We start from the raw sequence: 25,523 nt of genomic DNA, 5'->3' as shown, positions 1-25,523 counted from the left end.
CGGTGCAGACACCAGTGTAAGCCTGTGTCAGAGGAAGTGGGGCAGCCTGGGTCCCTTCCCAGCCCCGGCAGAGCTCCCACTCTGAAAGGCCCAGCCCTGCTCTGATGGCCACCTCTGCTGGCTGTCCCTTGCCTCTGGCTCCCCAGGTCATTGCCACCATCCCCACCAGCCAGCTCAAGTGCCTGAAGGAAGCAGGGCATGGGCCCGGGAAGGATGAGATGGCTGACGAGGAGCTGGCCGAGGGGGAGGAAGAGATCGACCATGCTGAGCGCGAGCTCCGCCGAGGCCAGATCCTCTGGTTCCGGGGCCTCAACCGGATCCAGACACAGGTAAGCTGCCGTGCGAGCAAGCAAGAGGCAGAGAATGAGCGACATGAGCCCTAGACCAACAGGGAGACCTTTGGGTCTTGATGCCATGAGAGCATCACAAGGGCAGTTGCTGGTGTCCCTCTGCCATACCCACAAGTGCCCTCTGGCGGTTGTGGTGCTGAGATGGCCTGTCCCCAGCCCCTCCCTCATAGCCCAGATGGCCCTCCCTTCCTGCTGGGCACAGGTATCAGCTAAAGGTGTGTGCTGTGACCAGTGGCTGGCTCTCACGGGGCGTGGACCACCTGCTGTCTGTGTAGCTGCTGGAACTGCCCCTGGTCAGTTCCATAGTGACATTCTGGGGATGAGATAGATACCCATTTCAAATAGCCTTTGGCGAGCTCACCGCTCACTGGGTTATCTGGTAAATTCTGTGGAAGATTTCATTTGGGAAGCGGACGCTGGCCACTGAGTTGGTCCTCTCTGTTCCTCCCAATCTCTACATATCAGAGCTGGTCAAGGCCAAGGCTGTCAGCTGAAGTCTTCTATGAAGTCAGACAGCCACCATGAGCACCCAGCCATGGGCACTTATGAAGGCTCCATGAGAGCCTGCCTGCCAGAGCCAACCCCGATCTCTGCCCCTAACCCTTCCCAGCCAGCTTTCTTGCCAGAATGTTCCATACTCGCTGTCTCTCCACATCCTTCCCTTGTACTCTCTCATGATCTCGTTGTGGCCTGGCCTCTGCCCTCGACGTCCCAGAGGCAGTTCTTGCCAAGGTCTGTGAGGACTCCTCCCAGCTCTGCGGGTCAGGTTGTCGCTCTGTCCTCCCTGCTTCTGAAAGCGCAGTTGGCCCTGCTCCCCCTGGCTGCTTGCTGTCCCCTCTCCCTCTTGCTCTCTGCTCCCAGTCCGCACTTGCCTGGCACCCCTGCCTCCCACTGAGACCTTGGTCTGCCCACTGTGGTTCCCGCATGCTGAAAAGACCCTGGCCCCAGGGGCACTGCGCCTAGTCGGGAAGGCAGGAGGGGCAGCGTTCAGTCCCATTGGGTCACCAGGCCCCTCTCAGCTGCAGCCCCCTTCGTCAGCTTCTCCTTCAGCCCTTGCCCACCTGCCCCACTGGGCCCTGGAAACACTGGTCTCTTCTTGGCCTCTTCCCCACGGCCTGCCCCACCCGTCACAGCCTCCAGATCGCAACCCGAAGACCCTCACTCACCACCTCGTCATCCTTCCAGCCAGGAACCCGAGAGTGCCACACCCACACCAAGATGCCCCTCAGCACCCACACTGGGCTTGGCCCAGACCATAGGCTCCGCTGCCCCAAGCCTACCTCCTCCAGCCCCCCGGCTCCTGAGCAATGGCTCTGTCACCTCCACTGCCCAAGCCAGAGCCCCAGAGCCATCCTGGACCCTCTTCCTGTCTGTTCCACACCTGGTGCATGGGCGTGGCCCACTGGCTTGGCTCTTCCCCCTGAAATGCACGTCCCCAATTCAGCCACCCCCTGCCCCCTATTCTCTAGGCCCAGCTACCAGCATCTCTGCCTGGATTGAGGCTCCCTGCTGCCACCCTGGCCCCCTGCAACCTTATCTCAGCATAGCACCCAGTGACACCTATTACTCCCTGCTCCTCCTGGGCCTCCCACCGGCCCGCCTCTGGCCTTTCTCCATACTGTGTCCAGGACGCCCAGCCTCACTGTCCCTGACCTTAGCTCCAATTGCTTCTCCTCCTGAGGGTCCCACGAGAGGGAAGGACACCACTATGCACCTGGCCAGGCCCTTCTGCGGAGTCTGTTTAAGCAACTTCCTGCTGTGGGCCCCTTGGCCTGAGGCAGGACCTGAGACCGCACCTCTCCCCAGTGTCTGCCTCCAGCCTGTCGTCACACGTAGCCACAGGCTTGTCCCAAAGAATCTTCCTTGCAATGCATCCAAAGTGCATTGGGGCAGCCTGCGCCCCAGGTCCCATGCTCCCTCTGGATGCGTATGGCTTGCCAGCTGCTCCCACACAACCCCTGGGGGTCTCATGGGGCCCAGCCTCACAGGACGCCTTCTCTCCTCCCCGGGCCCCAGCCCCAGCTCCAGCACGAACTCCCAACCTCCCTCCTGCTCTGCCAGCCTTTGCTCCGCCGGCCCCTGCAAGGCCACCCTCCACACTGTGGCCATGCAGACTCTCTCCCTGTCCTAAGGGTGAAGTTCAGGGTCCTGACCGTGACCTTCAAGCCCTTGGCTCTTGGTGTCACCCCACATGCCCTGCAGCCCTGTAACCCCTGCTGCCTTTCCAGACATGCACTCTACATCCCTGTGTCACTGTACCTCCATACAGGCCGCTATCTGGGCCCCAGGCCTCCCCAGCTCCCGCTGTGTCCCCTCGGGGCCCCTCCTCGTCCTGCAGCAGCCTACTCAAAGGCTGCCACCTTGTGAACCCTCCTCAGAGTCCAGTCCCTCTGGCCACCGTTGGCCCTCATGCGCCCACAGCACACACTTACAGCAGTTACTTCTCCACACGGCCATCTGTGCTCTCCACCCAGGGCGCTGGGACCAGTGAGGAGCAGAATGCCCCGGGGAACTTTCCAAAGCTACCATGCCCTGGGCTGCCCCCAAAGCTCAGGATCCTGTAGGGCTGGGTGAGATGGCACCAAAGAACTCCACGATTAAGGAGCTCCCCTAGGGTCCAAGGGGCTTCTCCAGGAGAGAACCAGGCCAGGTCTCTGGCTCATCCCTCTTGGCGTCCCGAGCCTCTGAGTCAGTGTGGCCAGGGAAGAATGTCCCGCTAGAAGAACGGGAGTAGCTTCTGTAGCCAGATGTCCAGGTCACCCCCGTGCCTCCCGGCCGCTCAGCTGTGAGCCCTCAGCCACCCTGTGCTGGCCCTGGTTCTGCTGCGAGTCAGCCCATTTCACTTCCATCAACGAGCCTAAGGCGGCACTGGCTTTTCCAGCAGCTGAGACAGCAGCCCCGCCCCGATCTGAGGTATCTGGCGGGAGGTCAGTGGTGCCTCGGCCACCTGTGTGTCTGTCTTCTGTGTGCCCGTGGGCTCTCAGGCCTGCCACTGCTGCCTGGCTAGTAGAGCGGGTCCCCTCAGTTGGAGTCTTGGAGTCCAGGCTATTCTGTCAGTGCCCATGTAGACTGGCTGATCAGGGGCCCAGAAGGAAGGGACTCGCCCAAGGTCACTCAGTGACAGCGTGAGCTAGCCAGGGCGCAAGTCTCCCCGCCCCCCCCCCCCCCCCCCCCCCCCCGCCCCCGCCCGCGGGCGCCCCGCCGCGCCCACCCCCCCCCCCCCCCCCCCCCCCCGTCCCCTAGTGCACTCCCCGTCTGCTCCGTAGAGACCTCCATCCCTCCACAGCGTCTTGGCTTTACCATGTTGGATTCACCGTGCTCAAGGACGCTGAGCCAGTCGGCCACTTTAGCTCACTTTTTAAGAGCATCTTTCTTTTTGATTCAGAATATCTACTTGAAAAACAGAAATAAAACCCAGGAGAAATAAAGCCCCCAGGTAGCATGTCCACCTCAAGCCAAGAGAAATATTCTTTAGGCAGCTGGCCCTAGATTTCTGGATTTTGTGAAGCACAAAATTCCTCCCCAGATTTTAGAGGCCAACACAGCTTTTTAAGTTGCTAAGTGAAGGCATTTCGTAACCTGCTACCTGCTCTCACCGTCATTCCATACTAACGTATTAATGCACCAGACACTTAGGGTGTCATTCCAGAACAAAAGAGAGTCCTGGAAACCCAGAACATAGAGCTTTCAGAAGCACTCACGACGTGGTCTATTTCGCATTCTATTTATTATAGACCAATGAGAAGCTTCAGCAGCAAGTGGGCTTCTGGGGCATGGGGTTGGGGGGAGACGACAATTTTGTGGTATTTTGACTGATGCCGTCATCCCATTGGGACACCCGTGGAGAGACCAAATCAGAGGCAGGAAAGGCGTCTTTCCCTTCCCTCGTCGCCTTTGCCACAGTAAGAGTCCCCTCTTAAGACAGACCTGTGTCCACAGCCTTGGGAGTGTCTCCTTAATCTAGGGAGGAGATGTCCCCCAAGGAGACGGTGGCATCATGGCAGGGGTCATCTTCCTTCAGTGCTGTGGAGTGCACTTGGCACTGTGCCAGCCCCCGAGGGTGCTCGGTGCACCTTGCTCACGGAATACACTGGGAGAAGGGGCTGGGTGGCCGAGTACACCTGATGTCTTTTCCACAACGCATCCAGGGGTTGAAATGACTGACATCTTCATTTTGGTTGGGGTCAGGGGAATCCGAGCACTCCAGCTGCCTTCCTTCAAGAAGCCTGGCCCTGGGTCAGATACCCTGCTGACCCTGCTGGCCACCACAGGGCTCCCGGGTGAGGTGGGGCCCCTGGCCATGGCCCAGAGCAGGGAGCCGGTGTGCTCCGGGCTCCAGAAATGCATACTTGCTTTGCTGCCCACATCATCCAGTGAACTGTATGGCACTTTCCAGAAATAGATCCACCTTCTGAGGCCAGAGATTCCCCCCTCCCACTGAGGGCATTCCCTCAGAGGCGGCCAAAGGTGCCCCATGCTGGGCTGGCCTCCCAGAATCTAGGCACATGGCCTCCCGATGGGGAGACCCGCTGTGGCCACTTGGCCACAGCCCTCTCCTGCCCAGGTCTGACCTGCCCTAGACCCCCTGCCAGTCAAAGGCAGGGTCAGGAAGTCCAAAGACACTGAGACGCTTAGCGAGTTCACCCACCTGGGGCTCATGTCTCTTTTGGCTCCTAGGAAGCTTAAAGGGTGGGGGACAAAGCAAAAGCCATCTCTGCTCCCCAGACCATCCAGGCTCTCTGCTCTCCCTCCAGCCATGCCTGTGGCTCTGTGGGAAGGAGTTCTAATAAGAAAAAGCAGGTGCTTCTGGAAAACCCTCTCCCCCTCTTTTTAAATCCATTCTTCCGCTGAAGCTTCCCACGGGGAGCCCCCTCATTCGCTGATTGGACGAGCCGAGCCACAGAGGAGAGTGATGGCCGCACCTCCCAGCAGGGCACTAGATGTCCCCCCACCACTTAGAGCAGTGTAAAGGAAGGCCGGCCCAGGGAGTCCCCTGGCCATGGTCCCCATGCCATTGAGGAGCGCTACCACAGGGAGCCTGGTTTCTAATGGGAGCATATCACATCCCTCAGGTGTGTTGGGGCGGAAAAAAAGGTTGAGAACTACTGACCTAGGATAACAAAGTATTGCCAGACAAAGGTATTTATTGACGAGTGGCTTGCAATGAGCATATCGTGAATGCAAATAACTCTTTCTAAAACGTTTGTAGTGTGTCCCGATGGTTAACCCCGCCCTCCCAGTCTTCTGAGTGCTAATCATTTGCTCAGCAAACCCTCTTAGTGGATGAAGCAGAGGCTGGCCTCGGCCATGGCCCTATCAGCAGCACCGTCAGCTCCCAGGGAGCGGGGTGACTCAGATGAGGCTTTGCTGTCACGATATGTGCCCAGTGTGGCCCCTGTCCTCGCCCAGCCCCACCCCCGTGCGGTAGCCCGGACAACAGTGCAAGCCAAACTTTATCTCATTTTCTCTCCCACAGATGGAGGTAGTGAGTACCTTCAAGAGAAGCGGTTCATTTCAGGGTGCTGTGCGCCGGCGGTCTTCGGTCCTCAGCCAGCTCCATGACGTAACCAATCTTTCTACCCCTACTCACCTAATTCTCTCTGCTGCCAATCCCGCCAGTGCCGCTGGGAGTGAGTCTTGAGTCCCCTTTTCTCTCATAAATGGCATCTCTGGGGGAGAAAAAGTCTCCCACCTCTTCTCTTTTTTCCAGTCTTGCATCCTCCGCTCACCGTGGCTTTTCCGTTCTTTCTTTATCGCCCTGTCCAGTCCTTCCCGCCCAGATGGTGTCTCTCCAAAGCCATATTCTCTTATGAAATGTATTGAACCCATGGCACTGCTGGACCTTCTGTTCTTTTCTTTGTTTGATTTTTTGGTTTTCATTTAGTGCTCCTTCTGTCATTGGTTTTCTTTTCTTGAACTTGTCTGCCTTCGCTGATAGTTCTTCATGAACTTGGGCCACTTCTGGTGGCGTCTGGTGTCAGGGTGGGGCCTTGGTCGGTGTCCTGTGGGGCTGTGAAAGGGATGCATGCAGGCTCAGGGCCACCTTCTGGGGCTGGAGCGGGAAGCAAGTGCCTTTTTGGCATCATTTGCAGGGGAAGAATCCAGCCCACCTACTTGGGATTAAAGTGGCAGCTTCCAGAACTCTCCTTGAAGTGGTTTCCAAAAGCAGTAGACCTGATGTGAGCTTCAGGAGGCTGCTATCACATGTCCCCAGGTGGGCTCAGTGGTGGCCAGCTGCTCCTGCTCAGGTGCTGCCTGCCCTGTAGGCCCTTGCCCTGAGCCACCGGCTGTTAGTGGTGTCTGAGGTGTCCCTCAACTGGAGCCCTCCTCACGCCCCAAGCCTGCGCTCTGCTCCGTTTCTATTTGTTCCCAAAGCACCTTCGCTCTTTCCAAACAGGCCGGGATTGGAAGGTCTTAACCCCATCTGGTCAACACTCTTTCTCCTCTTTCCTCCGAGGAGAAGCCGGGAGAAATCAATCCCCTTCTTTACATTCCAATGGAACGTTCCCGCCATGTCGGTCACATTTTAAAGAGAACCCAGGGCCTGTCCTGAAGAGGGAGAAACGTCCATAATTTCTCACATCTTTTTACAAAGACAAAGGGAAAGCCACTAGACTGTTGAAGCTGCCACCCACGGCTCCCCCAACGAGAGAGAGCACAGCAAACCGTGTGAGCCCCCTGCCCTGCCCACCCCCTCCAGGGCTGCCTGCTTCTCAGAACAGACTCGAGATTTCAAAAACCGAACAGTAAACCTTCCAGTAGGAGCCCAGAGCCCCTGCCGGGATGGGCTGATGCTGCCTCCTGCCTTTCCTTCCAGTGACCCGGCTGCTCTCACCCCCGGGAGCACAGCCCTCCCGCAGACAGGATGTGACCTGCGCCTTGCCCCTCAGATTCTGGGATTGGGGTTTTGCTCAATTTCTTCTCTTTTCCTTTTTTTTTTTCCTTTTTTGTCTTTTCTTTTTTGTCTTTTCTTCTTTTTTTTTTTTTAGGAACTGGTGAGAGGTCCCCCATGGGGGCCATCCCTCCTCTTGCTTAAGCTGTCATTTCAGGCCACTCTGCCCTTTAAGGAAGGGATGTGGGCCGCACCCGTCCCCACCGGGCCACCTTGTCCCCTTCGGAAACAACGTGTGTGTGTGTGTGCGTGTGTGCGCACGCGTGCACACGTGCACACACGCGCACACACCCCTCCTCCAAACCACACCTCCAGCTCCCTTACACACTCACTGGGCCACCCACCTGGGCCACAGATATTGCCCAACAGCTGTCACAGGTGGGTTGGAAAGCTCTGGCCTTGTCCCAGAGGGGCCTTGCCACAACTCCACCCAGAGAGGTCTGCAGACGGCTCGCCAGTCAGTTAAGGACAGAATTGGTGCGTGTCCTCCCAGGTGCGCCTTGGCCAGGACCCGGCTGGGCAGCAGCACCTTCCTTTCTGGGAACAAAGGGACAAGAGAGGGCGTGAGTCTGCTCAAGGGGCATGCACTGACCTGCTCCTGTCCCTGCCTCCCCCTTGACTTCCTCCACGTGTTTCTTTACCATCTCTCTCTGCTCTTTCTGTCTGTCTGTCTGTCCATCTGCCTGACTGTTGACTTGGGGTGAAGGCAGCCAACAAGGTCCCCACACTGCATGCCCCTCAGCCTTCTCCACAGCTCTGGCCTTGTTCCGCTCTGGGGCCAGCCTGGGCCTCCCCTCCACGCTCCTGGGTGAGGCCTGCAGTCTCTTGGCTCCCTCTGGATTCCTTGGGCTTCTTCCCTTTCTCTCTCCTCTCTTCCTTGGCTTCTAGCACCTTCCTTCCCTCCTTCTACAGCCGTGTGTCCCTCACCCCCTTCCCACTTCTGGGAGCCCAGCAGTGCCTGGTAAGAACAGTGGGAGAGATGCCACTCCTCCCACTGGTCACTAGCCACTCCTGACTAGTGTCTTGCCAGAAGAAGGGCCACTGTCCCTTTCCACACCACATGCTGCTGGGCAAGGAGCAGTTGGCAGGGCCCCGGTGAGAGCTGAGGACCTTCTGTCTGAGGAGGGCACTGGTGTGACAGCAAGGGGATCCTGATGTCCCAACTCACAAGGGCCAGGGCCCCGCTGTGGAGGAAGATGCTGGTTGGAGGATCAGGCGACACCGGGGGACATGCCTGCTTTCTGAAGCTGCCGACCAAAAGCGCTTTCTGCCAGCATCACCGCACCGTGTGGCAGATTGGTTTGGAACTCTGAACCGGCCCCCAGTCTGAGCTGCGAAGACCCCGAGAAATCACCAAGCCAGCACCCTCATCCTACAAATCAGGGGAAGGCCTAGCAGAGAGAGGCTAGCCCCAGGCCCTCACCCTCTCTTGGAACTTGTCAGAAGGAAGGCGAGGGGCAGGTGGTGACAGAGCTCCCAGCCTTGCCAAGAGGCAGTATCCTGTGAGGTGCAGTGCTCATAGGCTCTCAGGGGGAGGTTCCTATCCTCCTCGCCCACTGCCCAGCCAGCCTGCCCCTTGTCCCCGGTGTGGGGGCAGGTCTCTCCAGCACATCAGGGCCTCTGGTCCAATATCACTTCCACCGAGAACCTCAGGCTCTCCAGGTGGAAGGTCCAGTGCGGGGTGTGGACAGGAGCCTGAGGGCCAGAGTGATTGGTGACGTTGCTCACCAACACAGGCCCTGGCACATAGTACCAATGCAAAAAGTGGCCGGAGAATGTCCTCGGTGCCAGAGGGAAAGGAGAGCCCCCAGAGGGGTGACGGGGGGTTAGAGATGCAGTGACCCTTGGGGCTCAGTGCACCTACATTCACATCCACTCCTGCTTTGTAGCCGGCCCCTGACGCCCTCCTGCATGTGTGCATGCACCTCTGCTGCTTCTGGATTTGCAAGTCCCAATACGGTCCCCACTCCCACAGTCGCACGCAACGACCTCTCAACTCCAGGATGGCCTTGGCTGCCTCCTTCCCGCTCACTCAGCCATTTCTCCTCTCTGCCTGGCCTGGCGGCCACCCCCCCCCCCCCCCAATCATTTCATTCTCCGCCTTGGGTGTAGCACCTTCCCCTTCAAGCCACCACCTCATTTCACGGGACCTCAGCTGAGGCCTTGAGGCCGGCCCATCTGAGTGGCTCAGGAAAGAGCATTCTTTAACAACCACTTTTAGTCAATCCCCTATTGGCATGTCAGTCACCGCTGTTCCTGCCCGAATCACACTGACACACTAATGCTGCTGGGAGCTCAGCATCACTCCCCCAGCTGGCTGTCAAGATCCCCAAGGTGTGGCTGGAGATGGGGTTCACTTGGGTTGACTAACTAGAAGCAGGGAGCTGGATGGCTGCCTCCAGCTGTGAGCAGGGACACACAGATACACCCCAGCCCCTCCCCAGCCACACACTCAAAGCCTGTTTGCCAGCAGCTAGCCTCAATGGCCCTCCAGCAGCAACGCTGGGCCTCTGTACTCAAATCTTTACTGTTGCAGTGGTTCGTGAGAGGGCTCCTGACCCAGCCTGGCAAAAGGGGCAGGGGCGGGCAGTGGGTTTGGTCAAGTGTGGCCAGAAGGGCTCCCTCTGGGCTGGTGAGTTCTGATTAACTGTGCTGGAAAGAGATCAGGGCAGTTGCTTTATTTTAATTGGCTTTTGCAACATGAAAACCTTCTGTCCAACGTGGCAAAGCCAGGCCAGGTGAGCCCCCACGATTTTCTTGGCCACACCCTCTGGAGCCCAGGGAGACATGCAGCTGCCATCATTAAGGCAGTCCCGCAGAGGAAGGAGCCCTGCAAAGTGAAGGCATCTTGTTTGCTTCTTTCTCAGGAAGTTCATTGATTTTGAGCCGAGTCTCCCCACTTGGGTTTCTGGGAATAGTGTATTGGCATTTTCTCTTGGCTATTGGACAGTGTGCACACTGTCTCCACACTAGGAAGAGTATCAGCCCTGCCCTGCCTGAGCATTCCTGCACCCACGGGCCCTGCCGCGGGAAAGGACCTTCCAGGTGATTCCTAAAGCACATGCCAGCTCGCAGGCTAGGGCCAACCCCAGAACCCCTGCTCCAAGCCCTCCCCGGTAGGCACTTCCCAGCTGACTCCCAGAGCTGGGAGCCAGCCCCCAGGGAGCTCAGGAGACTTACTGGAGGTCCTGCAGCTGGACACTCTCTGTGCGTGGGTCAGCTCAGTGTGATGTCTGGGCTTTCTGAGTCCCGGGCACACATGCATGCATACAGGACAGGAGGTAACTTTCACAAAACTCACCAGCCATTAGCACTTTTGGCTTGCCAACGTACACAAAGCCATGTCTTTAGTTTGGTTTGCGGCTCAATCACTCAGTGAAAAGGCCAACTCTGGAATTTGCATGATTGTGTTTCCTGATTCCCTGGTGAGGAAAGGGAGCCTTCTGCGTGCTGCCCCCTCGTTGTGGGTATGGTGGCCCACACCTCTTTGTGTTGCTTTCAAGTCATGATTCACCCTCACGTCTACAGGGAGGATTTGGGGCCTGGGAACCCCAAAGTTCCCAGCAAGCAGTTCCTATGGCTCTCCGCGGCTGCTGCATCCAGAATTTGCTCTAAATCCAAAGCCCGTATGCCAGGGGAACTGACAGGTCCCTTCCTCTCGCAGAGGGTCTGGATTAGTGGTTGGTACAGAGCCAGGCATATCTGCCAAGCATATGGGGGCTTTGAGGGAGCAGCAGAAGGGCAGGGCAGCTGTCAGACGGAAGACTTCTGAGTTCTGTGGGCCTCGGTGGTGAGACAGGAGCCGAGGGCTGCGAGCGCGGTGATCCCCAGGGCCTGCTTGTCACCACAGCCCAGGGGAGAAAAGGCCAGGAGGATCAGGCAGTTTCTGTTGTTACTGTTGTCATCATTCAGGAGCCTTTCTTTTTATGTTTCTCTTCTCTTCTTTTGTTTTTCTTCCCTTTTTGCATTCCTTCAACAGTGTGGGGGTCCCCTCAGCCTTCGCTTGCCTCCCTGCTTTCACATCCCTTCTTGCCTCACCCCCACCTGCATTGCAAACTCGAGCGATTGAAGGTTGAAACAAAAGCGAGGCACACCCACTTTCAGCTGTGACCTCCACCCCTCTGATCGTGCCCCAGCCCTCCATCAGGAGCATGATCACCTTGCAGAGTCTGACGCAAGCATCCCTTCTGCTTCAGCTTGGTGTGGCTGGGGTGGTTCTGTGGCTCTGGAGTGTCACCCGCCCTCCCCCGCTAATGGAGCTCATGGTTCAGGCGAAGGCAGGCCAGGGCTTCCATGCAGGGGGAGGGGCAGGCAGCCATTATGGAACAGAGGCGCACGCTTATGCCAAGTGCACGTGGTCGTGAGCCTCAGCAGAGAAGAAAGCAGAGCAAGAGAACTATTTGGGGCGCTATTTTGGATAAGGTGGTCCAGGACAGCTGCTCGGAGACTGGATATGTGAGCTGACTTCCGAATAAGGAGACGAGGCCAGCATGGGCCCTAGTGGCGGGAGAAGAGTCTAGACAGGGGAAGGGAGCTGTCACAGCCCCAGGGGAGACTCAAGCTAGTTGGTTAGAGTGAAGTGGGTGGAGAGCCACATGCCAGGCTGTGTAGGTCCCCTACTTTCAGCACCCACCCACTGCGCCCCTGCTGGATGCAGGTGCCATTCTGGGTGTTGGGGACATTAGTGAACCAGACAGACCCCTGCCCTCAGGGGCCTCGTGTTTTGAGGAGAGGAGACAGACGCGAGAATAATGGGATGTGTAGGGTGTTTGAAGATGAGCTGTGCTGGGGAGAAAATGAAGCAGAAGAGGTGCAGTGGTGCAAGAGGAGATGAGGAGTTGTGACTGTAAATAGGGAAGGAGGTGAGCGGAAGCCAGGAGGCTCACTGGAGAGGAAGCTTCTTGGCACAGGGAACAGCCAATGCAAAGGCTCTGAGGCAGGAGTGTGCCTGATGTGCTTGGGGAAAAGCCAGGAGGCCAATGCTAGGGAGAGTACAGGAGGAAGAGGAAGAAAATGGCAGGCCCAGCAGGACTTCAGGTTTTCCTTCGAGGAAGACACAGCTATTGAAGGGTTTGGACCAGTGGAGAGGGTGACAAGCTCTGGCTGTCATTTGAAAGGATTGCTCTGGCTACCATGCTGAGAATAGACTGTGGAGGTCAAGGGCAGCAGCAGAGAGACCAGGGCAGAGGCATGGGGCAGGGGTGAAGCTGAAGAGGCAAGTGGAGCCCAGAGTCTGGAGACAGAGATGTGGGACTTGTGAGCAGCCAGCTGGGATTTCAGGCCAGGGGAGAAAAGAAATGTGTGGCTGTAGACAAAGATGAGAAAAGGTCCAAAGACGAGCCCTGGGGCCCTGGGACATGAGATGATGGAGAGAGAAAGGAGGAGGACCTGGAGACTGTGTCCAGCGGGGAAGCAGGGGTGTGCTGTGCAGAGTACTGAGTGCCCAGCCAGGGAGGTGCCCAGGGAGTGGGGGCAGGAGAGAACAGGGGGAAATAAGGTGGAGGCTGTGAGGGTCTCTCTTAAGACGGAACAGATAAGTAACCTAGAGAAGGGAGAGCCAGATGGCTGGGCGACATCCTTGAGTGGGTGCGGGGACTGGGATGGGGTGCCTGGGCAGTGAAGGAGGAAGCAGGGCCACGTCTCGGATGCCAGGAGGTGGGGGGCACGTCGGCCTCATGTTGAGTGAGATGGAAGTTATGGGAGAGCCCAGCCCCAGCCCGAGCTGATCCTCTTCGGCCTTCCCAGCCCTCCGGGCTGTGACCCTAGGAGTGATCTTCACGGGGATGTGCTTTTCATGTCTGTCTTTTACTCTTAAACTGCCCCACAGTAGAATAGACCTTGGGGGGGGGGGTTCAGTTGGATGAATTCCCACGCTGCACGGGTTGGGGCAAACACCACCGCAGTTGGCACTCAGAGCAGCTCCATCACTGCTGGAATGTTCGGAGTCCCCACCTGCTAGGTGGAGGAGGGCAGGGTCTGGCTCAAAGGTCAAAGAAAAGTCACCTTGGCCACGCAGGCAGGAGCCGGGAAAGATCAAGGGACCAGGCAGGCAGGGTCTCTGCCCTTGGTGGGGTTGCCGAGGGGCCTCCAAACCCCGGCAGACATGGTGGCAGCAGTGAAGAGGTTTGGGAACCAGGGACCACAGGACCCATTGATGTCTGGTACTGGGGTCGGGGTCGAGGTGCCTCCACAGTCCATCTGGAGCTGGGGCAGGCAGACCAGGCAAGGGCCAGGGTCGGTGGGGGCAAGGCTGAGGGTTGCCCTCGGCCTCCTTCAACCTGAGAGGCCCATTAGCCATCCGAGGGGAGGTGAAGGAGCAGCAAGTGCGTAGGCCTGGCCTGCTGGGAGGGGTGGGCCGTGGCTGCAGACTCAGGCGGAGGTGGTGCCAAGGGCGTTTATGGTCTCAAGGCAGTCTGTGGGCTGTGCGCGGCGTTGACAGCTTTGAGGGCAGCAAGGTCTCTTTGGGAGTGTAGTGATGGCATGGTAGTGATGGAGAGGTAGTGATGGCCTGAGGACCCCGCCCTGGGCCTCTGGCATGGTCCCAGGCTGGGCAAGGAGCCTGAGGAGGCAACAAGGGCGCTGGCTCCGTTCAGCCTTGATGGTGCTTTCACTGGGACACACTAAACTCCACTGTGGGGACGTCCTCGGCCCCCGTGTGTGAGCTCAGGCCTCCGGGGCTCAGGCCTTCCCCTCAGAAACATTTTGCTGTTTCTCACCAAACCAGCGCTAGTGTCCCAGGAACTGACTGTGCCCTTCGGCGCTGGGTGGCCTGGAAACACCCCGTCATGAGACCAATACAAAACCATTTGTTAATAGCCCGAGATGTGAATGTGGGGAAATGGGACCTGGAGGAAAGCTGGAAGAGACTCAGGATGACACGAGGCGAGCTGAGAGCCCCAAATAGTCGAAGGTTTGAGCGGGCGGCCCTGGCACCCTCTGTTGATGACTGAGCGACTGCTCTGTGCCAGGCTCCAACAATAAGCAGCAAATGGGGCAGATACAATCCCTCTCCTTGAGGCCAGTGACAAGACTGCTGTTAAAGTGAGTCTTTGATGACAGCCAGGCCAGAGCAGCAGAAGCTGGGGAGGGGAGGGGTGGCCACCCTTTTGGGGCGAAGACTTTGGAGTTCAGCCAGGGGCAAGGAGACCTGAGGATGGGTTTGAGCAGGGGCCTGGCCTGAGCATGTGACCCAGGTTGCAGTGAGGGGACCAGCTCAGCGAGTGGAAAGGTTGTAGCCAGGGTCATCGGACCATTGCTGGCATACTTACCACAGAGGCCCCAGGGGTCAAGGGCAATTTGCCTTCCTTTCTGTGACTTGAGGGGTGTGGCCAGCAGCTGGAGTAGGTGCTCCGCCACCGCCGTGGCTCCCCCACTGGAAGAGGCCCAAATAATGAGGCCACATCTGCAATGGCTACAAAAAGTGAATTCTACTTCTTTGCATTAAAAATATCAAATGATTCCCAGTTTCTGTGTTACCCCTATCTCCGAAGCCAGTCTGGGGGAGCTAAGGAACTGAGTGCAAATAAGTGGCCATCTGCTATCAGGAAGCTGTGGCTCCCCAAATTCAGAGAAAACCCTAACTAGATCTAAGACATGACGTTAGAAAATATCGATTTTCTGGAGTTCTTTGATCCCCTTTGTTGCACTCGAAAGACTGCGAGGCTGGCCTGGTTTAAACTGATCTGGGAGCACTGAGCTGGGCTGAGCAAGGCCGGCCCCAAGGTCCAGGTGCCGGAGGGTTGGAAGGGACTCCTTGTCGACAGTGAGATTCATGGTCTAATCGAGGAGCAGCAGACTCTCCTCTCGAGGCTGGAGGGTCAGGCTTTTCAGCTTTGCAGGCCAGGCCCCTGTCACAAGCACACAGCTCCGCCCTTGGATCTCGAAGACAGCCATAGACAGTGCATAAATGAATGCGCATGGCTACATGCCAGTAAAACTTTATTCAAAAGTCCAGGCTAGGGGCTAGAGTTAGCCCTTGGGCCACAGTTTGCCAACACTTTGTCTACACCAAGAAAACCAAACCCTAGAACCTTGGGCCTGGAAATGACTTTAGAACTCATGTTGTGTCCACACACTCACATAGGGAGGGGCTGGCTTCTCATCCCAGCACAAGGCCAGCTGGCTCATGTGGGGCCCAGCAGAGGCCTTCTCGTCAACTCTGGCTTCTAGAAGCAAGAGGGAGCCCAGGCTGGGGGACTAGGGAGGGACCAAAAGAGGCAGCAGCTCTGTGGCTTGTAAACGCTATGAGACTTGAGCACATGTGTAAGAGAGGGTGGAGCAGCCAGGGGAGGGAGGGACTAAAGAAACCGAGGAGCTAATTCTGGGAGCAGGTTCCTGCAGGTGCGGGACTCAGGGGGTGCCTGAGTTCAGCTGGGCCAGAGGGCCACAGTGGCTTGAAAACAGGGCGTTGTGGGAAGCTCTTCTCTGTGGGGAGCTATGCTGAGCTGAGGTCTGTAGATGCCAGCAGGGCAACCAGGGAACAAGGTGTAGAAAAGCCTGGTGGATTTCAGGGACTGACAGAAATTGTCTGACTTGGAGGGTGAAGAGAAGGAGGAGAGAACAGGATAAGCGAGGTTGGAGGGGCAGGGAGCACCAGATTGCAAAGGGCCTCTGGTGGCAGGAAGGGTCTGCAAAGGGCAGTGGCAACCTAATCAGATGCACCCAGCTGCAGGCCAGGGAGCCCAAAGGTGACGCGAGGAACCGCCACAGTGCCTCAGGGCATCCGAGCGGGACAGGTTTGGTGGGCGCAAATCAAAAGTGGGACCATTTTCAGTCTTTGCCTCCAGATGGGGGCCTGGTGGGCTCTTGGGCCTGGAGCTCTGAGAAGAGACCTGGGTCACAGTCCGCGGTTATAGCCAGATGAACCCCAGAGCCATAGGCAGGGCTAGAAGATGGGCTTGGGGATGTGGACAGAGAGGAGGAGGGGCCGGACCAGGCCAGGGCCCCGAGGCACCCTGGGACAGAGGAAGAAGCAGTGGAGGAGACGGGGCCAGTGCAGCCAGCGAGGTAGGAGGAGGGCCAGGCAAGGGCAATCTCAGGGAAGCAAGGAGGAGTTTCCAGAAAGAGGGGCAGTCTGCTGTGTTGAGTGCCCCTGAGGGATCAAATAAGATGGAGACAGAGAAGTGGCCGCTGAGCTTAGCAGCAGGGAGACTGGTGGCCAGATGGGTCTGGCCGTGACAGGTGCTGGCTGCGGCCACAAGACCTGAGGGGACAGAGGAGAGGTCCCTAGAGAAGCCAGGGAGAGAGACCCACTCAAGCAAGGCCAGCAATGTGCCCACTGGCTGAGGACTTTCTCTCACCAGCAAGTCCTTCCGACTTTCTGGTAAGAGGAAGTGGAGAGCTCTCTCTCCAGCACTGTCCCTTTTCCAATCATCTTTCTGTTCTACCAAATTGGAATTCAGATCTGGCAAAGAGCCCAGGGGTCACCTAAGCCGGTGCAGGGAAAGGGGAGCCAAGAGTCCAGTGCGTCCATCACTTGAGTTCCAGAATATCTGTCCAGGTCGGCCTAGAGAGAGCCACTGCCATTTGTCCTGCTTGTGGATCAGTTGATGAGACTGAGACCCAAACCTGAAAACCCTCACCACAGCCAGGTAGAGCTGCCCCAAATGTTCTTTTCCAATGGTTGAACACTTGTCATGCAGTGCCCCCTGCCATTGACGAGGACGGAGCTCGCCAGCACCAGCCGGCCATTGATTGTCTCCTTCCTTCCTTCCTTCCTTCCTTCTTTCCTTCCTTCCTCCCTCCCTCCCTCCCTCCCTACTTCCCTCCTCCCACCTCGGGCCCCTGTCCCTCTACCTCCTGATCCAGATCCGGGTGGTGAAGGCATTCCGTAGCTCACTCTATGAAGGCCTGGAGAAACCGGAATCCAAGACCTCCATCCATAACTTCATGGCAACGCCCGAGTTTCTGATCAATGACTACACCCACAACATCCCGCTCATCGATGACACGGACGTGGACGAGAACGAGGACCGTCTGCGGGCCCCCCCACCTCCGTCCCCCAACCAGAACAACAACGCCATAGACAGCGGCATCTACCTGACCACGCACGGCACCAAGTCAGCTACCTCGTCAGTGTTTTCTTCCAGACCCGGGAGCCCGCTCCACAGCGTGGAGACGTCCCTCTAAGCAGAACTGCTCTTGGCACGCGCACACCCGCACACACGCGCACTCGGGCGGGCAGCACAGGCCTGCAAGGAGGGTTCGGCCATGGCACTTGCAGGAAGCCAGTCCATTCAAGGCTTCTTACCCGGACCCAGGAGACGGAGGAGGAGCAAGAGGAGGAGGAGGAGGAAGGAGAAACTAGAGAGCCAGAAGAGCTATGTTCCCCCCTTTTTTCTATCAAGGCTTTTTTTTAATGAACACTCCAATTCCACCGGATGTTGTCCGTTTGGGCTATGTGCTGGGGCAGGGGGCCGGTTTCGGTTTATTGGGAGCTTCGTTGTACCCACTCGTGAGCAACTGGATCGATAGATTCATACAAAAAGAAAAAAGGCAAGTGCTGATTTGCAGGGCCGGGAAGGATGCCCCCACCCAGACAGCTCACCCCTGGGAACTGCCTGCAAATGTACCTGCCCTGCCGAGCACGCCCTTCCCAGGACACGTGTGCAGTCTGTATGTATGTGCGTGTGTGCATAGAAATGTGTGTGTGCGTATAGACATATGCGTACATGTATGACGATGCAGATTTAAAGAATAAGGAACTATTTATTGGCATGATACTTCCATTCTTCTTATCAAGTGTTTTCATTTTGAAATTTCATTATTTATTGAGGCAGGGTTTTTTCAGGGAACTAGACAGCAAGAATATCTTTTTGGTCGCTTGGGAACATGCCCGCCTTCTGCTCCTTTCCACCGTCCCTCCTCCGGGTCTTCCGGGCACACTTCCTGGGAATGTCACCCATGAGAGTCTGGAGGAGAAGATGGGGGGGCTCGGGGTGGGAGCAGTTACAGTCGGAACGTTTGCACTTTGAGACCCCTGCCTACAGAGGAAAAAACCTTTCAATGGAATTTTGTATTTCAAAGGAAAATGCCAAAGTATTGATGAGAATGACCCCCTCCAGTGGGTGGAAGGGGGAGTTTTGTTTTCAAGTTTTTTTGGTTTCAATTCCAATTCCAAGTCCTGAATTCTAGCTGGTGGGCTCTCTTTGTCCCCACCCCAACTTCAAGAGCATGAAGCACCGCCCCCTGCAGCCCCTGACCCCGCGGGAGAGCCAGGTGGAGGCGGGTTGCCTCGAGGCAGACAGAAAGCGCAGAGGAAGAGGAGCTGATGGGCACAGTGCAGACCCCAGCCCCCTCGGCGCTGCTGCCTGGATTAACACTTTTTGCTTTGGCAAAGGCCAAGAAGTTGTCACTTAGGCACCTCTAAAGCGACTGGGAAAAGTCCTCAGTCACCAGCCGCCTAAGCGCTCTTCCGACCCTAGTCTTCTCGTTTAAGGACAAATATGACCCACAAAGGCGTGGATTTGTGTCTGCAGCCACCTATATGACACTGGGGAAGCGGATGCAGAAGCGAAGCCCCTGGGAGCGATGGCACCTCGTTGCTGTGCCTCTAATCAACCTGTGGCTCTTTCTTGAGAGTCCAGAAGGCTGAGGAGGTCAGCGCCACCACGTCAGCTGAGCACTTGGTCTGCAGGCGGGGAGAGCTGGGCCTGGGCTCCCCAGACGGTTCCCTCGGAAGCCTCTCCTTGCAGTGTGGGCACCCAGTGTGCCAAGCCTCAGTTTCCCCCAAATGCATGCTAACAGAGAGGGAAATGCAGAAAAAGCAGAGGTTCTTTTATCTTCTGAATGCATCTGTCTCACATTTTGCAGGGAGGCTGTTGGGGTCTGACCACAGCTCCCACACGTGCCTGTCGCTTGTGCGCGGGGCTGAGTCACTAGGGTACAGCTGGGAGCTGAGGGATGTAGGGTCAGCATGGAAACTGCAGGTGTGGCTTCGCATGCTCAGCAGCTGAGCAGCAGCTGGACTGGTGGCAAGGCTGGTTGGCCCATCACGTCCCCTCTCCAGCACCCACCAGCAGGGGCTCGTCTACCACCACCTGCATCTGTGAGTGTCCGGGCCGACGTCCAACACTCTGGGTGCCCACATTAACATCAGTGTCATGTCACCCCTGAGCAGGAGTAGTCAAATCTCGGGCAAAGGAATTTCGGTTAGAAAAGAAAATCCCACTTAAAATGCCAGCTACAGATAACTCAAAGCCATCCCTTTTTTCCAAAGGGCACATTGAGAATGTCACCCATTTGTAAATTGTTCCCTAATGTCCTCGTTTAAACAACAACAAAAAGGGCAACTCAATTTGTTGAGGGTCTGTGTGTTCTTAAACAAGAAATAAAATTGGAAATGTTGAAATTGAAGAAGATACGCTGCATAATGCCGCACTCACGGGCTTCTTCTCATTCTCTGTTGTGGACGCGCTGATAGACCAACATCCAGCTCCCTCAGTGCTGCTGTACAAAGTGTCCATCGTTAGTCCCTAGGTCGCCTTTCTGCGGGGCGTGGGCTTCAGAAACGGGGCGCCGGGAGCTCGGACCACGGCTCTGGCTTCTCCGCAGGCTTCAGGCTGAGGGGCCTGGCTCTGCAGGCAGCCCCTCTCTCTAAAGCATTATATTACCTGGAATGGCTTGGTCAACTGCGTTCAGTTATTAAGTATGTTTTACATTTTTATCTGCCTGTTATAAAGATGAACAAAAATATCTTAATGAGGAAGACCACAGATGCATAATAATTTAAAGTCTGTAGTTGAATTTCCTAATTTAAAGAATAGACCAAAATTTCTGTGTAAAAAAAAAAAAAAAAAATGAAAGGCTCTTACAATCCCGGTCTGGGTAACGTGTGTGATTTATTATTTGGTGAATTTTCGTCTAGAACAAAAGAGAGGCGTCTTCGTGCGCTTCGCTGAGCTGAGAGTGGCAGAGTTGCCCTGGGGGTGTGGCCGCCTTTCCAAACCTTGTGGAACAAACAGCAAGAGGCTGCCCTGGCCTGAAGGGTCAGAGGCGCTGTGAGCGGAGATGCGCATGATGCTGCTCTAACTGTCTTGCCCTGGAAGGGCCTGGTGTGAATGTCCAGGCCGCTGTCCCCAGAGAAGAGTGGGGGTGGAGGGCCCAAGATGATCACAACAAATCAACGTCAGCACACCAACGCAAACGCCAGAACCCTGACACATCCATCCCCAGAACCTTCCATCTTCCCAAGCTAAAATTCTGTCCCCATGAACCACTACCTCCTGTCACCTGCGTCCTCCTTGCTGTCTCTATGAATCTGACTGCTGTAGGGACCTCATGCAGACGGAATCATACAGCAGCTGTCCTTCTGTGTCTGGCTTATTTCACATAGCATGATGTCCTCAAGGTCCGTCCAGGTTGTAGCACGGGTCAGAATGTCCTTCCTTTTAAGGCGGAACAACATTCCAGTGTGTGGATGGACCATATTTTGTTCATCCGTTCACCTGTCGATGGGCACTTGGGTCGCTTCCACCTTTTTGCCACTGTGAATCATGCCGCTGTGAACATGGGTGTGCAAACATCTGTTTGAGCCCCTTTCATTCCTTTTAGGTATATACCCAGAAGTGGAATTGCTGGATCATATGGGAATGCTGTGTTTAATTTTTTGAGGAGCTGTCCAAGTGTTTCCCGCCGCAGCTGCATCATCTTACATTCCCACCAGCAGTGCACAAGGGGTCCAGTCACGGACGTCCTCTTTAACCCAAAGCCACGGAAAGAAAACCCATTATTTCACTCGTTCGCTTGCTCCGTGGGTCATTCCCCCATTCATTCCTTCACTCCTCAGGTGTCTTTGAACACCTGTGAGTAGGAACATCTGTGCTCCGTGGCCCATCCCCTCTGCTTCACCAGCAGAGTGACAAAGGCAGCTCTGGCCCGAGACTTACAAATGACTACTGTGGCCATGGCGCCAAGACTTTGCATGTCGTTTCCTCACATTTCTATTTCTTCTCTCCACACATCACCCTTTTAGACTTGGCAGTGCCAGAGGACACATTTTCTGGGGAAGCTGCCAAGAAAGGAGAAAAATAGCAAATCCATCTTGAGCCATAAGGCTAAGTAAGTCTAGATCGGGCAAAACGCCCTATCAAGATAGCTGGTACCTTATAAAGAGATACTGTGCTCCCCCGAAAGACTCGTTCATTTGTGTCTGTGCACTCTCTTTTCCACTGACTTCCGCTATCAAATATGACACAGGTTCCCATGGGAAGAAATCAATACTTAGCCCGATGGCTTGGGGCCAGGGAGCACTACAACACCCACCCTGCACAAAGCTGGCTGCCATCTTCCCCAGCCGTGGTGCCTAGGAGCAAGGGCGCATGCCTGCAGCCTGGGGGCTTCAAACAACAGATGTGTCTTCTCTCCCGGTTCCGGAGGCCAGAAGTCTGAGAGGCAGGGGTTGGCAGGGTTGATCCCCCCGAGGGCTCTAGGGGAGGATCCTTCCTTGTCTCTCCCAGCTTCTGGTGTCGCCAGCAGGCGTTGGTGTTCCTTGGCATGCAGACACATCACTCCAGTCTCTGCCTCCTTCATCACATGGCTTCTCCCTGTGCATCTGTGTCTTCACATGGCACTCTCCCTCCGCACCTGTCTGTCTCTGTGTCTCTTCTCCTCTTCCTAAAAGGACACCAGTTGGGGCTGGCCTGGTGGTATAGTGGTTAAGTTTGCGTGCTCCACTTCGGCAGCCCGAGGTTCATGGGTTCAGATCCCTGGCACGGATCTACACACTGCTCATCAGCCATGCTGTGGTGGCGTCCCACGTAAAAATAGAGGAAGATGTTTTGTTACAAAATAGAGGAAGTTGTTGTTTGAGGAGATGTTAGCTGAGAGCCAATCTTCCTCACCAAAAAAAAAAAAAGGACACCAGTCATATTGGATTAGGGCCCACCCTACTCCTGTAGGATCTCATCTTCCCTTGATGACATCTGCAAAGACCCTACTTCCAAATAAGGTCCCGTGCCCAGGTTCCAGGGGTTAGGATGTGGACACATCTTTTGGGGGACATCATTCACTCCATCACAGCTCCTTCCACCCATTGACAGGCCAAGTAAGGCTCAGCCATTTATCACTTTACAGTAATTAAGATGTGCTCTGAACTGAAAAGCTCCTGAAAGCTTCAGGTTCTAGAAAATCTTATGTCAGTGTCTCATTGCTGACCTCTTTGAACCTGAAATAAAGGAGATGGAAGGTTGTATTTGTTTAATCTCCATTATTTTCTACAAAAGCCTCAGTAATAGGAAGCTAAAACAAACAAAACCGTTAGCACCACTGACTAATTCAGTGTCCTTACAAAGCAGGGCTGACCATGTCACATAGTCCCAGTGTCACATATGTCTCAATACTTTTTCTTCATCTCTGTTCCAATGACAACACACACCGAAGATGGAGCTTCAACCCCTGCTGCATCAGGAAGACACACAGATGGGCCCTGTGTGACAAGTGCTCAGATGACAGGCCCAGCAAGTCCTCAGGGCAGTGTGACAGGCACACAATCGGCGATCACAGTCTGAGATCACTTGGTCCAACCTGCTCAATTTACAAGTGGGAAACTGAGTCCCATAGAGAGAAAGGAACTTGCCTAATATTCGGTCATCATGAAAGAAAACCTAGACCCACAAAATCTCCAGAGACTGCAGGGAGCCCCAGCAGCCCAGAGCTTTCTGGGGCCATGCTTCCCTGGCTCAGTACTGTGGCTCTAGCTGGGGGCAGGATGCCCATGGACTCCCTAGGGAGCTTTATCCAACTATCCCCCCACTTCTTTCCACTAAGTCCTGGGGCGGGGGCGGGGAGGGAGCAGACTGGACCAGGCGCAGTCAGAGAGAGCTCTCCAGAGAGTTCTGCCCCCCGCTCCACGCAGCCCTCCCATCCAGAGCAGGATTCTGCTTTCTGAGGGCTAAGAAAACTGCCTCAAGTCAAGTGTGTGGGGCCGGCTGCTTCGCTGGAGGCTGAACCTGAGGAGATCCAAAGAATTGGAAGCTTCTATAGGAGCTGTGATCTTGTCGGGGCAAAGACAGAGAATCCAAAAGTGACACATCCGTCTCTGAGTTCCATTCAAATCCACAATGAGCGCTGGCCAAAGGCAGTGCCCAGTCAACACCCGGCAGGCAAGGCCGGGGGTGGCTGGGCGGTGCCTGGGCCTGGCCTGCAGGAAGGAAGGGCATGACGGCAGTCAGGTGCTCTTCAAACAGCAGAAGGCAGAAAGGACCAGCGAGAGAGCCGAAGCTGCCCTCGGAGGCCTGCCGGCTGGGCCCTTCACCTTCCACACTCCACGCTCAGAGCCCCAGTGCTGGCCCTGGGCCTGGATGCCAACCCTGTCCTCAAAGGGCTCCCAAATGAGCTGGGTGGACAGACGTGAAAAGGACACAGTAGAAAAGGAGACATTTACTCGGACCCCTCGCCCTGAAGACAAATAACACAGTCACTTCGTAAACTCAAGCAAGCCCCACTTCCTCACTTGTCACCAGTGTGTGACCCCTCCCTGTGCCCCCAAGCAGGGATGAACACTCCGAAGCACCCTGGTGGACCCGCAGCCTCCATTCCTGTGGGTGCTGGAAGGCATGACGGCGGTCTCCTGAGCCCATGATCCCCTGGGAAGAACCTCCCAAACTCAGGGAAGTGCCTGGCCAGTCCCCCGGCTCCCCCACCGCCGCATGTGGAAGAACAGTCCCGCCAGTGTGCGTTGAGCCCAGTGGGGGCTCCCAGGGGGAACAAGCCAGCTGCTCTGTTTCTCTGAGGCACCCAAGAGCAGGCCCTCCTGAAGAAAGGCCTTTTGAGTGGGAGTCGGGGTGCCACAGCTCTAAGATTCTCTAGACTCCCCATCTAGACTCACTGTCTTGACATTTAAAACATCCCGTCTATTACTTTCTAGTTACATGTTGGTCAGATCTGGGTTTTTTGAACCCAAATGATACCCCCTAACTCCTCTTTCCAAAATTTATGCTCACTCTCCAAGCAGGACAATTGCCAAGCCCTGTGAACGTCCCAGTGGAGGGAGAGTGAGGACACGTGGGCTCTTTTAGGGGACGCTGCCGTGACATGGGCACACACTGTGCCAGCACACCCTCAGGAAGAGAGGGAGGGCCTGCCCCAAGAATGCCTCAGGAGCACAAGGGGCCACAGAGCAAAGACAGGGTGTCTCCGTTGATTTGTATCATCTTTTATTACACAAAATAAAATTCCATCTATGTTGCACATTCATACTTTCTCTAAATCTGGCTTTTAAAAACTCCCCAGGGGTGCAGTCCCATCTGTTCTTTGATTTTCCTTCCCATGACGTCACATCTCAACTGTAGTCGGTATCCTCTCAAAGGACAAAAGCAGACGTGGACGCTGGGGGCTGCCCCACACAGCGCACTCCCGGCCTGACCACTGGAGGCGCGGCCCCGCCAGCGTCTGGACCACTGCTGCCGGGGCCAGTCAAAGCATGAGAACCAAAGCGGCAGCATGTCATCGCCTTCACCAGCCCGTCTCCAGCAGCACAAAACCTGTCCTCCCAGCCGGTCTTCTGGGGACTGGGCGTCACGGTGATGTGGTGGCGCCGTCCCCAGGCAGCCGGGCGTCCGGGCTTCTCTTTGGGGAGGCCTGGACCAGGGCCTTAGGGGATCTCTGTGTCCATGGTATAAATCTGAATGAGATCAGACACAATGTTATCAATGATTGGCTTGGTAAGGTCGTCACTAAACACCTAGAAAGGAGAAGGAAAACAGGCTGATTAGATTCCCTCTGCGTTAACCGAGGCGCCTCCCACTAAGCACAGACTCACACTGCAGGGGCCAGCCCGCGGACTTGGCTATCAGAAACGATGTTGGCTCTCTGCAAAGCCGGTTCAGTTCCAGCCTACCAAGGCTGACCACAAAGCAGGGAACCTTCCAGATGGAAGAGCCTTGGTGATCATCCAATCCAGATAGGAGAGGAGACTTGTCCTGGGTTACACAGGGAGTAGGTGACAGAGCTGGACCTGGAGCACCGGTTCCTGCCTCCCAAGGACTCTCTCAATACTAGGGTCTCTGGGGATCTTGGGAGAGGAGGGGGTGGGAGTCCATTTCCAAAAATAGGCAGGGTGGATCACCTGGACCCCACCCCACCCTAGGCTTTCCCCTGGGGAACACCGGGACTGCTCTACAGCCTGGACCGGACAACCTCTTGACCGCGCTGGAGAGCTTTAAAATTGTAAGGTGAGTCCCTAGGGGCACGGGGCTAACCCTGCACATTCCCAACGAAGGTCTGGCCTTGACCCCCGGCTCCTGAGAGGGGACCTCTATGCCCCTGGCACATCCTGCCTGATG

The 25,523-nt window shown here is 56.1% G+C and overlaps 2 protein-coding genes across 6 annotated transcripts in view; one reads left to right on the top strand and one right to left on the bottom strand.

Moving 5' to 3' along the window:
- The window catches only part of ATP2B3 (ATPase plasma membrane Ca2+ transporting 3), a 56,573-nt gene extending 36,673 nt beyond the window's left edge, over window positions 1–19,900 (top strand). Inside the window, exons 19-21 of one of the 3 annotated variants that reach the window (XM_046672673.1) lie at window positions 147–329; window positions 5,827–5,913; window positions 17,050–19,900. In XM_046672673.1, coding sequence (XP_046528629.1) covers window positions 147–329; window positions 5,827–5,913; window positions 17,050–17,370 — 591 coding nt within the window. In that variant the 3' untranslated portion in view covers window positions 17,371–19,900. Of the gene's footprint in view, window positions 1–146; window positions 330–5,826; window positions 5,981–17,049 lie in introns of all 3 variants that reach the window. The other 2 variants (XM_046672675.1, XM_046672674.1) reach the window with 2 other exon arrangements.
- Window positions 19,901–24,378: 4,478 nt separating this feature from the next.
- Window positions 24,379–25,523, bottom strand: part of CCNQ (cyclin Q) — an 11,567-nt gene continuing 10,422 nt past the window's right edge. For 2 of the 3 annotated variants that reach the window (XM_046674043.1, XM_046674045.1), the window contains exon 5: window positions 24,379–24,922. In XM_046674043.1, the coding sequence (XP_046529999.1) occupies window positions 24,833–24,922 (90 nt within the window). In that variant the 3' untranslated portion in view covers window positions 24,379–24,832. The remainder of the gene's footprint in view (window positions 24,923–25,523) is intronic. The other variant, XM_046674044.1, reaches the window with a different exon arrangement.

Source organism: Equus quagga, chromosome 10 (genome assembly GCF_021613505.1).
Source record: "Equus quagga isolate Etosha38 chromosome 10, UCLA_HA_Equagga_1.0, whole genome shotgun sequence".
Taxonomy (NCBI): domain Eukaryota; kingdom Metazoa; phylum Chordata; class Mammalia; order Perissodactyla; family Equidae; genus Equus; species Equus quagga.
Note: the sequence above shows the minus strand (reverse complement) of the source record. Positions and strands in the feature narration are given on the sequence as shown.